Below are 15,707 nucleotides of genomic sequence, written 5' to 3'. Positions count from 1 at the left end.
ACTTCCAAATTATTTTCTTTGAAACACTAATTGACCACATGACCACAATGTAAATTTTGCTAAGATGCGATCAAAATTAGAATTTTCATAACTAGTTGACTCAGGAAAGTCATTTTTACACTATTTGGACTCTCATTTGAGACCATTTCCCTTCCTTCCCCTGAACATCAGCAAAATGCAAGCATTCACTTTTTGTGCTATTTAAAAAAAAAAAAAAATGCATTAAGCAGAAAGTATTCTAGACCATTATCTGCAGTTCCATTCTTTCCAAGGACTGCAATACAAAACCACATTGCTCCTGTAAAAAAAAAAAAATTACAGTTGAAGAGGAAAAGTTACAGCTGCTGTGATATTTCATCTTTCAGTGAGCTGGCCTATTTTGAGTGAAATGGGTCTTCTGCCTAGTTTGCTACTCTTATCCCACAGCAAACCAATGGCTCCTTTATACTTTTAGTTCAACTCTGTTGGCTTGTAAACAGCAGTATGCTATGTGCAAATAGGTGAGAGGCACAATTTGGACTGCAGCTGACTAATCAGTTGGTCTAGAACAAACAGATTTATAAAGATGGCAATATGATTCTGAAAACAGCCAGGCTTGATATTATCCATTGGTAGCTCATGATTTGCTGTTACTACTGATGAGACGTTTGCTTTCCCCATTTACTAAGTGAGATTTTTCCCTTTCAGAAAGGCCATGGATTACAATGGGAAGCCGGAAATTAGGAGATAAACTGGATAGTATCAGCAGTGAGAATCTCCATGGAATGCCCAATACTGCTCTACTGCCTTCAGCCACCTTGTCACTATGGGATATGTTTATTGGTTTACAGCAGAAATTTTATTTAAACAGTATTTGACGTCATTGGGAGCAAGTCTCACTGCTGAGCTGCCAGAAGAGAACTCGGCTTGGTTAAGCCTAAACATTCAGGGAAATCTGTCCGGCAAAGATGAAGGAGTTGTCTTACTTGCGGCAAGCAACCTGAACAAAGGGAATCAGTCCTTCACAATGAAAAACAATTCTACAATTGTACTGCTGATACACAGTGTAACCATTCAAATATTTGAATTAAACTTTATTAGCATAAAATTGAAGAATTTTTTCATTGCAATTGACTAATTCCCTTGGTTAGTGGAGGTTGCTGACTGCAAGGAGCCTCGGACTGCCCCCATTTCTTATTCTGGTGAAGGGGAGGAGGTGGTGAGCTTATCACTAGTTAGAGACAGTATGGCAGGGTTGGTCATTCAACGCATGCAGGAAGCTTGACTGTACATTTCTTGTTGAAGATGGATAATCCAGTAGTTATAACTAGATACTACATGGACTCTGTTGGTTGCTTTGGAAAAAAACTAGTCTCGTTGGGGGGAGCCCTGGGGCATTTGGAAGATTTAGAACAGCAAGGTTTTTTTTTGTCTATGCAAGACACTAACGTGGCTATAAAGCGAATGCTACATACCTGTAGAAGGTATTCTCCGAGGACAGCAGGCTGATTGTTCTCACTGATGGGTGACGTCCACGGCAGCCCCTCCAATCGGAAACTTCACTAGCAAAGTCCTTTGCTAGCCCTCGCGCGCCCGCGCGCACCGCGCATGCGCGGCCGTCTTCCCGCCCGAAACCGGCTCGAGCCGGCCAGTCCAGTATGTAGCAAGACAAACTCTTAAGGGAAGACACAACTCCAAAGGGGAGGCGGGCGGGTTTGTGAGAACAATCAGCCTGCTGTCCTCGGAGAATACCTTCTACAGGTATGTAGCATTCGCTTTCTCCGAGGACAAGCAGGCTGCTTGTTCTCACTGATGGGGTATCCCTAGCCCCCAGGCTCACTCAAAACAACAACATTGGTCAATTGGGCCTCGCAACGGCGAGGACATAACTGAGATTGACCTAAAAAATTACCAACTAACTGAGAGTGTAGCCTGGAACAGAACAAACAGGGCCCTCGGGGGGTGGAGTTGGATCCTAAAGCCCAAACAGGTTCTGAAGAACTGACTGCCCGAACCGACTGTCACGTCGGGTATCCTGCTGCAGGCAGTAATGAGATGTGAATGTGTGGACAGATGACCACGTCGCAGCTTTGCAAATTTCCTCCATGGTGGCTGACTTCAAGTGGGCTACCGACGCTGCCATGGCTCTAACATTATGAGCCGTGACATGACCCTCAAGAGCCAGCCCAGCCTGGGCGTAAGTGAAGGAAATGCAATCTGCTAGCCAATTGGATATGGTGCGTTTCCCTACAGCCACTCCCCTCTTGTTGGGATCAAAAGAAACAAACAATTGGGCGGACTGTCTGTGGGGCTGTGTCCGCTCCAGATAGAAGGCCAATGCTCTCTTGCAGTCCAATGTGTGCAGCTGACGTTCAGCAGGGCAGGAATGAGGACGGGGAAAGAATGTTGGCAAGACAATTGACTGGTTCAGATGGAACTCCGACACAACCTTTGGCAGAAACTTAGGGTGAGTGCGGAGGACTACTCTGTTGTGATGAAATTTGGTGTAAGGGGCCTGGGCTACCAGGGCCTGAAGCTCACTGACTCTACGAGCCGAGGTAACTGCCACCAAGAAAATGACCTTCCAGGTCAAGTACTTCGGATGGCAGGAATTCAGTGGCTCGAAAGGAGGTTTCATCAGCTGGGTGAGGACGACATTGAGATCCCATGACACTGTAGGAGGCTTGACAGGGGGCTTTGACAAAAGCAAACCTCTCATGAAGCGAACAACTAAAGGCTGTCCTGAGATCGGCTTACCTTCCACTTGGTAATGGTATGCACTGATTGCACTAAGGTGAACCCTTACGGAGTTGGTCTTCAGACCAGACTCAGACAAGTGGAGAAGGTATTCAAGCAGGGTCTGTGTAGGACAAGAGCGAGGATCTAGGGCCTTGCTGTCACACCAGACGGCAAACCTCCTCCAATGAAAGAAGTAACTTCTCTTAGTGGAGTCTTTCCTGGAAGCAAGCAAGATGCGGGAGACACCCTCTGGCAGACCCAAAGAGGCAAAGTCTACGCCCTCAACATCCAGGCCGTGAGAGCCAGGGACTGGAGGTTGGGATGCAGAAGAGCCCCTTCGTCCTGCGTGATGAGGGTCGGAAAACACTCCAATCTCCACGGTTCTTCGGAGGATAACTCCAGAAGAAGAGGGAACCAGATCTGACGCGGCCAAAAGGGAGCAATCAGAATCATGGTGCCTCGGTCTTGCTTGAGTTTCAACAAAGTCTTCCCCACCAGAGGAATGGGAGGATAAGCATACAGCAGACCTTCCCCCCAATCCAGGAGGAAGGCATCCGACGCCAGTCTGCCGTGGGCCTGAAGCCTGGAACAGAACTGAGGGACCTTGTGGTTCACTTGAGATGCGAAGAGATCCACCAGGGGGGTGCCCCACGCCTGGAAGATCTGTCGCACCACACGGGAATTGAGCGACCACTCGTGAGGTTGCATAATCCTGCTCAACCTGTCGGCCAGACTGTTGTTTACGCCTGCCAGATATGTGGCTTGGAGCACCATGCCTTGACGGCGAGCCCAGAGCCACATGCTGACGGCTTCCTGACACAGGGGGCGAGATCCGGTGCCCCCCTGCTTGTTGACATAGTACATGGCAACCTGATTGTCTGTCTGAATTTGGATAATTTGGTGGGACAGCCGATCTCTGAAAGCCTTCAGAGCGTTCCAGATCGCTCGCAACTCCAGAAGATTGATCTGTAGATCGCTTTCTTGGAGGGACCACCTTCCTTGGGTGTGAAGCCCATCGACATGAGCTCCCCATCCCAGGAGAGACGCATCCGTGGTCAGCACTTTTTGAGGCTGAGGAATTTGGAAGGGACGTCCCAGAGTCAAATTGGAGCAAATCGTCCACCAATACAGGGATTCGAGAAAACTCGTGGACAGGTGGATCACGTCCTCTAGACCCCCGGCGGCCTGATACCACTGGGAGGCTAGGGTCCATTGAGCAGATCTCATGTGAAGGCGGGCCATGGGAGTCACATGAACTGTGGAAGCCATGTGGCCCAGCAATCTCAACATCTGCCGAGCTGTGATCTGCTGGGACGCTCGCACCCGCGAGACGAGGGACAACAAGTTGTTGGCCCTCGCCTCTGGGAGATAGGCGCGAGCCGTCCGAGAATCCAGCAGGGCTCCGATGAATTCGAGTTTCTGCACTGGGAGAAGATGGGACTTTGGGTAATTTATCACAAACCCCAGTAGCTCCAGGAGGCGAATAGTCATCTGCATGGACTGCAGGGCTCCTGCCTCGGATGTGTTCTTCACCAGCCAATCGTCGAGATATGGGAACACGTGCACCCCCAGCCTGCGAAGCGCCGCTGCTACCACAGCTAGGCACTTTGTGAACACCCTGGGCGCAGAGGCGAGCCCAAAGGGTAGCACACAGTACTGGAAGTGGCGTGCGCCCAGCTGAAATCGCAGATACTGTCTGTGAGCTGGCAGTATCGGGATGTGTGTGTAGGCATCCTTCAAGTCCAGAGAGCATAGCCAATCGTTTTGCTGAATCATGGGGAGAAGGGTGCCCAGGGAAAGCATCCTGAACTTTTCTTTTACGAGATATTTGTTCAGGGCCCTTAGGTCTAGGATGGGACGCATCCCCCCTGTTTTCTTTTCCACAAGGAAGTACCTGGAATAGAACCCCAGCCCTTCTTGCCCGGATGGCACGGGCTCGACCGCATTGGCGCTGAGAAGGGCGGAGAGTTCCTCTGCAAGTACCTGCTTGTGCTGGAAGCTGTAGGACTGAGCTCCCGGTGGACAATTTGGAGGTTGTGAGGCCAAATTGAGGGTGTATCCTTGCCGGACTATTTGGAGAACCCACTGATCGGAGGTTATGAGAGGCCACCTTTGGTGAAAAGCTTTCAACCTCCCTCCGACAGGCAGGTCGCCCGGCACTGACACTTGGATGTCGGCTATGCTCTGCTGGAGCCAGTCAAAAGCTCGCCCCTTGCTTTTGCTGGGGAGCCGCGGGGCCTTGCTGATTCGCACGCTGCTGACGAGAGCGAGCGCGCTGGGGCTTAGCCTGGGCCGCAGGCTGTCGGGAAGGAGGATTGTACCTACGCTTGCCGGAAGTATAGGGAACAGTCTTCCTTCCCCCGAAAAATCGTCTACCTGTAGAGGTAGAAGCTGAAGGCTGCCGGCGGGCGAACTTGTCGAATGCGGTGTCCCGCTGGTGGAGAGACTCTACCACCTGCTCGACTTTTTCGCCAAAAATGTTATCCGCACGGCAAGGCGAGTCCGCAATCCGCTGCTGGATTCTATTCTCCAGGTCGGCGGCACGCAGCCATGAGAGCCTGCGCATCACCACACCTTGAGCAGCGGCCCTGGACGCAACATCAAAAGTGTCATAAACTCCTCTGGCCAGGAATTTTCTGCACGCCTTCAGCTGCCTGACCACCTCCTGAAAAGGCTTGGCTTGCTCAGGGGGAAGAGCATCAACCAAGCCCGCCAACTGCCGCACATTATTCCGCATGTGTATGCTCGTGTAGAGCTGGTAAGACTGGATCTTGGACACGAGCATAGAGGAATGGTAGGCCTTCCTCCCAAAGGAGTCTAAGGTTCTAGCGTCCTTGCCCGGGGGCGCCGAAGCATGTTCCCTAGAACTCTTAGCCTTCTTTAGGGCCAAATCCACAACTCCAGAGTCATGAGGCAACTGAGTGCGCATCAGCTCTGGGTCCCCATGGATCCGGTACTGGGACTCGATCTTCTTGGGAATGTGGGGATTAGTTAATGGCTTGGTCCAGTTCGCAAGCAATGTCTTCTTCAGGACATGGTGCAAGGGAACAGTGGACGCTTCCTTAGGTGGAGAAGGATAGTCCAGGAGCTCAAACATTTCAGCCCTGGGCTCGTCCTCCACAACCACCGGGAAGGGGATGGCCGTAGACATCTCCCGGACAAAGGAGGCAAAAGACAGACTCTCGGGAGGAGAAAGCTGTCTCTCAGGAGAGGGAGTGGGATCAGACGGAAGACCCTCAGACTCCTCGTCAGAGAAATATCTGGGATCTTCCTCTTCCTCCCACGAGGCCTCACCCTCGGTGTCAGACACAAGTTCACGGACCTGTGTCTGCAACCTCGCCCTGCTCGACTCCGTGGAACCCCGTCCACGATGGGGGCGTCGAGAGGTAGACTCCCTCGCCCGCATCGGCGAAGCTCCCTCCGCCGACGTAGTCGGGGAGCCTTCCTGGGAGGTGGCCGCGGTCGGTACCGCACGCGGTACCGACGTCGGGGACCTCAACCTGGGCGATGGGCCAGCCGGCGCCACGCTCGACGGTACCGGTGGCGCAAGCACCGCCGGTACCGGAGGGGTAGGGCGCAACAGCTCTCCCAGAATCTCTGGGAGAACGGCCCGGAGGCTCTCGTTTAGAGCGGCTGCAGAGAAAGGCTGAGAGGTCGATGCAGGCGTCGACGTCAGTACCTGTTCCGGGCGTGGAGGCTGTTCCGGGCTGTCCAGAGCGGAGCGCATCGACACCTCCTGAACAGAGGGTGAGCGGTCCTCTCGGTGCCGATGCCTGCTGGGTGCCGAATCCCTCGGCGACCCAGAGCTCTCGGTGCCGACACGGGGAGGAGACCGGTGTCGATGCTTCTTCGATTTCTTCCGAAGCATGTCACCGGAGCTCCCCGGCACCGACGAGGAGGACGTCGAATCCATCCGTCGCTTCCTCGGGGCCGAGACTGAAGAAGGTCGATCTCGGGGGGGCTGTACCGCAGGAGCCCTCAGGGTAGGCGGAGACCCACCCGAGGGCTCACCGCCACCAGCAGGGGAATGGACAGCCCTCACCTGCACTCCACCCGATGCACCACCGTCCGACGACATCAGCAGACGAGGTCCTGGTACCACCGACGTCGATGCAGCTATCCGATGTCTCGGCGCCGATGCAGAGGCCCGATGCCTCGATGCACTCGATGCAGGGGCGGCCGAGGAAGAAGGTCTGGACGCTGACGACGTCGATGCACTCGAAGATCCCGGTGCCGATGCCGACGAAGAGCCCGAGAACAACACGTTCCACTGGGCTAGTCTCGCTACCTGAGTCCGCCTTTGAAGCAGGGAACACAGACTACAGTTCTGAGGGCGGTGCTCGGCCCCCAGACACTGAAGACACGACGAGTGTCGATCAGTGAGCGAGATAACCCGGGCGCACTGGGTGCACTTCTTGAAGCCGCTGGAAGGCTTCGATGTCATGGGCGGAAAAATCACGCCGGCGAAATCAAAAGCCGAAATGGCGAAATTTGAAGCACCAAATTTAGAGGGAGAAAAAATCTCGACCGAGGCCGAAAAGAGGCCTACCCCGACGACGAAAGAAAACTTACCAGGGCAAAAAAGCTGGAAGTACGGGGAGGATTTACACGAAACCCGGCGGGGGGTTTCCGGAGCACTTCCCGACTAGGACAAAGCTTTCCCGAAGGAAAAAAACACGTTCAAAACAAATTGGACGCGCGAGGTCGACTTTCCGGGGCTCGACACGGCGAAAACACGACCGTACCGAGTGCGGACAAAAGAAGACTGGCCGGCTCGAGCCGGTTTCGGGCGGGAAGACGGCCGCGCATGCGCGGTGCGCGCGGGCGCGCGAGGGCTAGCAAAGGACTTTGCTAGTGAAGTTTCCGATTGGAGGGGCTGCCGTGGACGTCACCCATCAGTGAGAACAAGCAGCCTGCTTGTCCTCGGAGAATTAAGAATACATCTATATAAAACTGGAAATGCTGGAGATTAAGATTTAAATTTAATGGTGTTGAATTTCCCACAGACTCCCTCCATTCCCCACCCCAAGGAGCTTTTTAAGAGATTCCTTTGGGAAGTTCTGGGCTTTCCTGAGGGGGCTATAACCTCCATTTCAAAATATTTATCTTCCCTATAAGCAAAAAACTGGAAGAATAAGAGGTGGGAGAACCTAGGGAAGGGCAATCACTGGGCAGTTTGAACTTGACAAACTCTCGAAACATCTATGGGGGATATACAAAATAGAGCAACTAACTTGTTACATTTGTTTGAGTCTGATAAGGACTAATGAGATTACATTTCCCAAAATATTTCTATGTATATGGTTAGTTAGAAAGGCATTCTCTCATATCAAATGGCCTGCCATGAGCAACTGCTTTTCAAAACCACGATGAAAACAAGATATTGACTAGATCCATGAAATGGAGCTCCTCACTTGGCTGGTTAAAGTAAGCTGCGACTGTCCAAACTAGGCTGACTGCCATTGAAAAAAGTTATTACAGGCTCTTGGTAATAATGCTGCATCTGCTGAGAAAGAATGAACTGTGGCAACCAAACCAAATACCAAAACGGATAGAAAAAAAAAACATGGGCACCATACTTAGCACTGGTCATGCATCACGCCATGTTCTTGTAACATGTCAGAGAATAAGGTAAGAACAAAGTGTGAGGAAAAGATGATTTATAAAGCTATAGTAATTCATAAGTCAAATCAGCAAATGCACAGGCACCAAAAACTGAAGTAGGATCTACTCAACCATTACTGAAGATACATAGACTGGTCCTGCCTGGAGGTCATATAACAAGCCAAAAGAAAAACCAAAAAATTGCTATAGTGACAGGAGAATATGAGCTAAACCTCTCTTAAAATTTGGAAGTTTTGTCAAAAGATGTTGGTGCAAAGAAAATTTAGCCTGTGGGTGAAATATAAGGTATACTAAAAAGCTGACTTTACTGTTATGTATTAAACAAAATTAGTTCTATGTTGATGTAATTTAAAATTTCAAATGTCTACTGTAAAAAAAAAAAAGTTATACACTATTCTGTTGTGATTGTCACCACATTTACCATTTGATATTTGAGTATTAAAACAATCTAGCTGAATAAAACAAAACCTCAAGTACTCGGCTCTGTCCTCCTGCACACACCAAAGGATTATCAGGCGAGGTATAGTGCTCTCAACATGATGGTATTCAAACCCCCGAGAGTTATTTAATCTTATATCACTTTGCTTCACCAATAAGAGTAATTTTATCATTGTTTGTGTAACCTCTGTCCTGCGGTTATGTGCTTTTTTTTTTTTTTTTTTTTTTTAATTAGGATTTACATTTAGAATTTAACATTTGTCAAGTATTTATACCAATTCCACAGACAGAATTTATATAAATGACACTACTTTGCCCGTTGCAAATTTAGATTTTTATTTTTTTAATATGGTGCACTTACATTGTCATAGGAAAGAATCAATGGGTTTTTTGGGAGGAGGGGGGGGGGAGTGTCTCCATTGAACCTCACTGCAAGCTTTCTGCTAAAAGATTAGTTTTGGTTTTGTTTTTTTGCTGTACTCAAAGCTGTTTCATGAACAGAAATGAAAATGCAGCAATTAGAAATAATTTTAACAGCATAGTTGACAGTTGAATAGCTGTAGCCAATGTCTACTATTCTTCCCTAGATTAACACAAAAGACCAAGCTTCCAGGACATGAGCACACCGATGGAGCATTTGAGGAGAGAGGCTTTAGAGGAACTGGCAGTCATGATACCACCACACAAAATTAATCAGACTGTGTCCACTTAATTTGAACTGGGATAGTGTTAAAAGTGTTTTATTATCTGGTACACAAAGGGCTCAGCATGGAGGGTAGGAATGCAGCCCACCACATCACTGGTATTTTCCAAACACGTTAAGACCTGATGCAACTGCAATTTACGTTAGTTAGCCAACAGTACCCCCCCCCCCCCCCCCCCAACTGCAATTTTGGCTTCCTGGCTGTGAACCACCACAGCTTACTGGTTTCCTCAAAAGCATCCATTGTAAATACCAGAGCAAAGACTATGAAATGTATGAAGCTGTATCTAAGAACTTTCCAGGTAGCTTACTGGATCAAGGAATGGCTGAAAGGACTGAATTTGTTATGCTACATACAAAGATTAGTTCTTGCATCAGAATTAGGAGGCAGTAAGAGTGAAAGCAGTCTGGAATCTTTTCTACCGAAGCAGATGGGCTTAACATGTTTGAAAAATGTGTTGCTTAATTAACATTAACTTGGGTGGGGGATGGGAAGAGGGGGGGGGGGGAATTATCAGCACTAGTCCCATTAGATTAGATTTAGTCATTTTCTTTTTTTCTACAATGTTTTCACTTTCACACTCCCATCGTTGCTCTGCTGGAAAGGATTTATCCAGAGATGTAATACTTGTAGCAGAAGCTACTATTTAATGTGACAATCAATGCAGTGCAGTATGAAGCAGCAGCAATGGTCAAATGAAGAGCCAACTACCTCATGGGCTTCTATAGAACTGGAAAGCAACTGGGAATCTCAGAGATCATGTCTGGAATGAAATCTGGCTGACAAGTGAATCTTATGGTATTTTACTACGCATGTTTTTATCAGAGATCTAAAACTTTAGATTCTCATACATTTCTGCTCATTTAATAAGGATTGTGAAGCTCCTCCTTCCTGCAGTTTGCAGAATATAACAAGGGGTCAGAGTGCCTACCTGGGTTTGAAATTTAGACTAGTGCTCAGTCTGAGGCTGCAACTCCAATTCACGTGACCACAAAGTGCACAAGCCCTAGGTGGCGTAGGACAGCAACATCCTATGGCGTGCGCCCCCAAGCAGAGCAACAAAGTACTATTACATTAGAGCAAACAGTAGGTACAACACTGAAGAGGAGATGTTTGACCTTTTGAAGCAGACGTAGGAGAGGGAAACCAAAGTACAATCCCACAGGAGCAGAGACCAAAAGCACAAGAAGCCTTCAAGGCAGGTGGGCGTCAACTCAATATTGGACAGACCCAACGGTCCGTGTTTCAGCAAAACTGCCTGAGTCAGGTGTCTTGAAAAAGTACAAAATGTGCAAAAATTACATGAAATAGGAATGAGACGATGCTTAATCTAGAGATGCCAAGGAGTTGCTGCAAAACACACCTGGATTATTAAACCAAACCACTTTAGGGCACAGCTGGTTTGCACCAATATGGTTTGCTTTGTTACTAACCTTGTGCTTTTGTTCTCTGCTCCGATCTTTTGAAACAGAACACCTGTCAAGATCCTGAACTTTGAGAATAAATGACTACATTATAGCAAACATATTATATACATAGAACTTGTATATAACTAGTTTGAGAGAATCCATGTACAGAACTTGGCATTCGAGTTAACTCTACCCATCTTAATAGTTCACTTAGAAGGAATATGATCCAGTGACTGTAGATAAACAAGGCAGTTATGGGTATTGGTAGCATATGATTCAACATAGGACAATGAATTTCAAATGTAAAGTTAACCGCATACATTTTGACTAAGAAAAAGTAAAAAAGTGTTCCGACACTTACTGCTGCCGATTGTTGATGGTACTGTAGGTGTGGGGGCAGGGCCTGGCTATCATTTAGAGGTGGACTGTAGACCTGATGTATGGCAGGAGGTAAGGAGTCTGGCTGAGAGTAGATCACACTTTGCTGGCTGCTCTGAGAGTCTGAATAAACTGTTGACCCCTGACCACTGTCAAAAGTACCGTCAGCTGAAAGACACAATGAATTTTAAATAATCCAGACTTATGCTATCAAAAAAAAAAAAAAAGAAGAGACGAGGGGAGATATGATTAAGGTCTACAAAATCCTGCGTGGTGTAGAACAAGTAGAAGTAAATCTATTTTTACTCATTTCAAAAGTATAAAGACTAGGGGACACTCTAGGAAGTTACATAGATATACTTTAAAAAAAAAAAAAAAGGAGAAAATATTTTTTCACTCATGCTCAGATCAAAAGCAACAGCACTCTAAAATAGCACTGGAACAGCGCAAGGCTTTACTGCACCGATGATCAGAGATAATGCATGCAAATTTAAGCAGCGCAATTATCTCTGATCATGGGGTAGAAGTGCGGGTGAATTGTGGCTGAGCATGCGCTCAGCACAATCCTCCCGCACTTGTTTGACAGGTTTGGGCTTTTGACAGCCCAGACCTGTCAAACACAGGGCTGGAGGTCCATGGGACCACCAGGCCCTGACTACCCCTGCCCCGAGCAATGGGGGCTGGAGGTTCGGGGGACCTCTGGTCCCCCCTGACGATCCCACCCCCCCCCCCAGGTTCAGGGAGGGCTGGAGATCTGGTGGGTCTCCACCCCCCCCCCCCAAACCCCCAGAAAATGGTCTCTGGTGGCCACCGGCCAAACCCCCTCCCTCCCTTACATGGTCTGTAGCCCCGCCCAGTGCCTCCCAGGACGCACTGGGCGGATCTGGGCACCGCCATTTTGCAGCGGTGTCAACCCAAGGAAGAGGAGGGAGGCAGGCTGCGTCCCTCCTCCAACTAAGTTAGGGGGGCTGGGAGGGGGTTGTCCTTTACGCTAGACCACCAGGGACTGGTCAGACAACGCTGGAGGGGGGAAGTTGGGGTGGGCTGGAGGTCCACCGGACCTCCAGTCCCCCCCCCGTCGCTCGCTGGGTGGGAGGACTGGAGGGGGCTTGTCCGGCGGCCACTAGACTAGGGACCATTTTCTGGGGGTCTGGGGGGGGGGGGGGCTGGAGACCCACCGGGTCTCCAGCCCTCCCTGAACCTGGGGGAGGTGGGATCGTCGGGGGGGGGGGGGGGGGGGACCTCCAGCCCCCTGTTGGCAGGTTTGAGACAGACATGGGAAGCAACTGCTTGCCCTGGGATTTGTAGTATGGAGTGTTGCCACGATTTGGGTTTCTGCCAAGTACTTGTGACCTGGCTTGGCCACTGTTTTGAAAACAGGATACTGGGCTAGATGGACCATTGGTCTGACCCAGTACAGCTACTCTTATGAATTGAAAACTATATATATTTTTTAAACCCTCCTTGAATTTAAGACTTGCAAGGAAGTTCCTCAGTGAAGTTATGCACAAATTGCACTTATAACTGACCATCTGAAGTCTCGAAGTCTTTTCCTCCTCTGAAGATATTCGGCAAGTTCAATCACTTGCTATTTAGAGCTTCGATGATAATCTAGCTGGCATTTTGCCTACTGATTATAAGTACTACTGCAATATGCCACTTATGCTGGGTAAAGAGGGAGCTAGTGCAAGTTTATTCAGTACTCATTAGCAGTACACTGTATAATGATAGGCTAGCACATCCTCCCCACATATAGTGGCTAAATAAGGTGAGATAGATAGAGAATGGGTAAATTTAACATGCCTTTTAGGAGACAACATAATTGTTAGTTAATACCGTCACCCTAAGCAAATATTCTAAAGAGGTTTAGATACAGCTTCTCAGAATATTTGTGGGCAAACATATGTGCTACCAAGGTTTAGTTTCAGAGGTGGGTTTGAGGGAGAGGATTACGACGTCAGTTTCCCAGCAGTTGAGGGTTGTCCATAATGCATTGCAACAAAAATCATAACACATTAAGAGCTTGTTTTATAATACATGCTGCCACATATCCCATACCTTGATTTAACCTTTCCCAGGAGTTATGTTACATAGGGCTTATTAGCCACAAATACCAATATATAGTTCATTGCAGATTACAGAAAACTGACATGACGAATCATAATATATCAAATCAATAATAACCTGACAGCGCAAATTATAGATAAACCTATTGTTGAAACAATGATGTTTTAAGAACTTTACAAAATACTTGATAGTGCCTAAGCATTTGCATTTCTAGAAGTAAAGAATTCCATAAAGATACAACTAAATAATGAAGAGAACTGTTAAAATATCTTAAATCTTAAGAAACTGATGGAAAACTAATATGTCATGAGTTGTTACATTGGTAAATCGAACTACTGTGTAAAAACTGCACAATGTTGGATAGATACTCTCACTGTAAATAAACAATTTAAACTTGATCCTGGCTTCAACTGGTAACCGTTGGTGCAGTTTGACCAGCAGAGGGATAGATGTGCTGCTGTATTTTCCCAAGAGTTTTTGAGCAGACGTATATAATATTACAATAATCTAGTCTGGATAAGGTTAGAGCCTGAACTACTAATCTAAATTTATCAAAATCAAATATTTTCAAATTATCAGTTTCCTTAATGTATGAAATGATTTTAGTTAACATTTTCCCCAACATGTAAAATCTTTAACTATCTCCATTTCTAATATTCTAGAAGTAGAGGAGTGTGGTAGCCGTGTTAGTCCACTCTTAAGGTTATCAATAGAAATCAAACAAAATAAAACATGGAAAAGAAAATATGATACCTTTTTTATTGGACATAACTTAATACATTTCTTGATTAGCTTTCGAAGGTTGCCCTTCTTCGTCAGATCGGAAATAAGCAAATGTGCTAGCTGACAGTGTATATAAGTGAAAACATTCAAGCATTACTATGATAGTCTGACAGGGTGGGAGGATGGGGGTGGGTCAGAGGTATGCATGGGGACATCAAAGTAGGGCCCCCACCCCGGTGGGACAGCACTTCACAGAACCAGGACACTGTATCAGTGATTTCACAGTGAGAATACTGAAAGGTAACTTTAAAACCATACAAGAACGCAAGACCTTTGAAGTCAGAATGTTTGAATATTTTAACACCCAACAGAAAGGACTTAACAAGCACCTGGGGTTCCTAGCCCATTATAAACCATAAAACTGTATGTCTCTGTTGATCACCCTCCCCTCACCTACCCACACCCATCCTGTTAGAATATCAATGATATGCTTTGATGTCCCCATGCATACCTCTGACCCACCCCCATCCTCCCACCCTGTCAGACTATCATAGTAATGCTTGAATGTTTTCACTTATATACACTGTCAGCTAGCACATTTGCTTATTTCCGATCTGACGAAGAAGGGCAACCTTCGAAAGCTAATCAAGAAATGTATTAAGTTATGTCCAATAAAAAAGGTATCATCTTATTTTCTTTTCCATGTTTTATTTTGTTTGATTTCTATTGATAATATTCTAGAATAAATCAAAACGAGAATGTGTTTGTTCGAAGAGAAGACTACAAAGGAACCTTAATAGGATCAAACAAACCAGTCAGAAAAATTTTGTTTTTTCTGGATTCAACTTAAGCCTACGGGTAGAAATCCAATACGCTTAGCTGTACACAAATTCCCACGTTTTTCCAATGTGTCACTCCAATCCCCTTTTACTGGTAACAAAGTGATATCATCGGCATAGACAAAGAATACAATCTTCAACCTAACACCAAACCCTGAGGTTGGGGCAACATTGACCCCTGAGGAACCTCATGATCAGGGGTCCAACCCATAGTTATACCACCAGCTTTTTGCACTCTACAATATGAAGCTGTAAAAAAAAAAAAAACCACCCTCTAAACCAGCTCAAAACCTTCTCACCTATCCCTGTATTGCTCAACCTGAACAAAAGACAAGTGCCTAATGCACTCCAAAGTTCTTGTTTCATTCATTTGTATGAAACATTTGTACATTTTAATAAAGGTTGCATACACCGTATATTTATTCATTGTATTTGTCTCCCACATTTTCCCACCTATTGGTAGGTTCAATGTGGCTTACATGAACAATGGGAGGCAGTTACAGGTTAACAGTTCGAGAGAGACAGCGAGTCTTAGTTTTGAGCCAGGTTAAGTCCTCAGGAGGTTCAATGGGATTTACATGATTCATTGTTAAATAGCTACAGAAAGAGTTGAATAAAGTTACAACAAAGTCAAATAGGTTTACAACATTGGTCAGGCAGGGTTACAGTTCAGGGGGACAGTGGGTATGTTGTAGAATCTACACAATATGTAACGAACAAGGTTAGAGAACGTGTGGGTCAGTGGGATTGTAATGGGTCCTGGTTGTGAGTGTTTAAGGAGGTTAGGAGATGCCATCACTAATAGG

General features: G+C 47.0%; 1 protein-coding gene across 5 annotated transcripts in view; it reads right to left on the bottom strand.

Moving 5' to 3' along the window:
- Positions 1-15,707, bottom strand: part of WNK2 (WNK lysine deficient protein kinase 2) — a 233,181-nt gene that overhangs the window by 69,019 nt on the left and 148,455 nt on the right. For all 5 annotated transcript variants that reach the window (XM_030206139.1, XM_030206142.1, XM_030206141.1 and 2 more), the window contains exon 10: positions 11,256-11,440. In XM_030206139.1, coding sequence (XP_030061999.1) covers positions 11,256-11,440 — 185 coding nt within the window. The remainder of the gene's footprint in view (positions 1-11,255; positions 11,441-15,707) is intronic.

This window comes from Microcaecilia unicolor, chromosome 6, assembly GCF_901765095.1.
Source record: "Microcaecilia unicolor chromosome 6, aMicUni1.1, whole genome shotgun sequence".
Lineage (NCBI taxonomy): Eukaryota > Metazoa > Chordata > Amphibia > Gymnophiona > Siphonopidae > Microcaecilia > Microcaecilia unicolor.
This window is presented reverse-complemented; position numbering and strand designations above follow the sequence as displayed.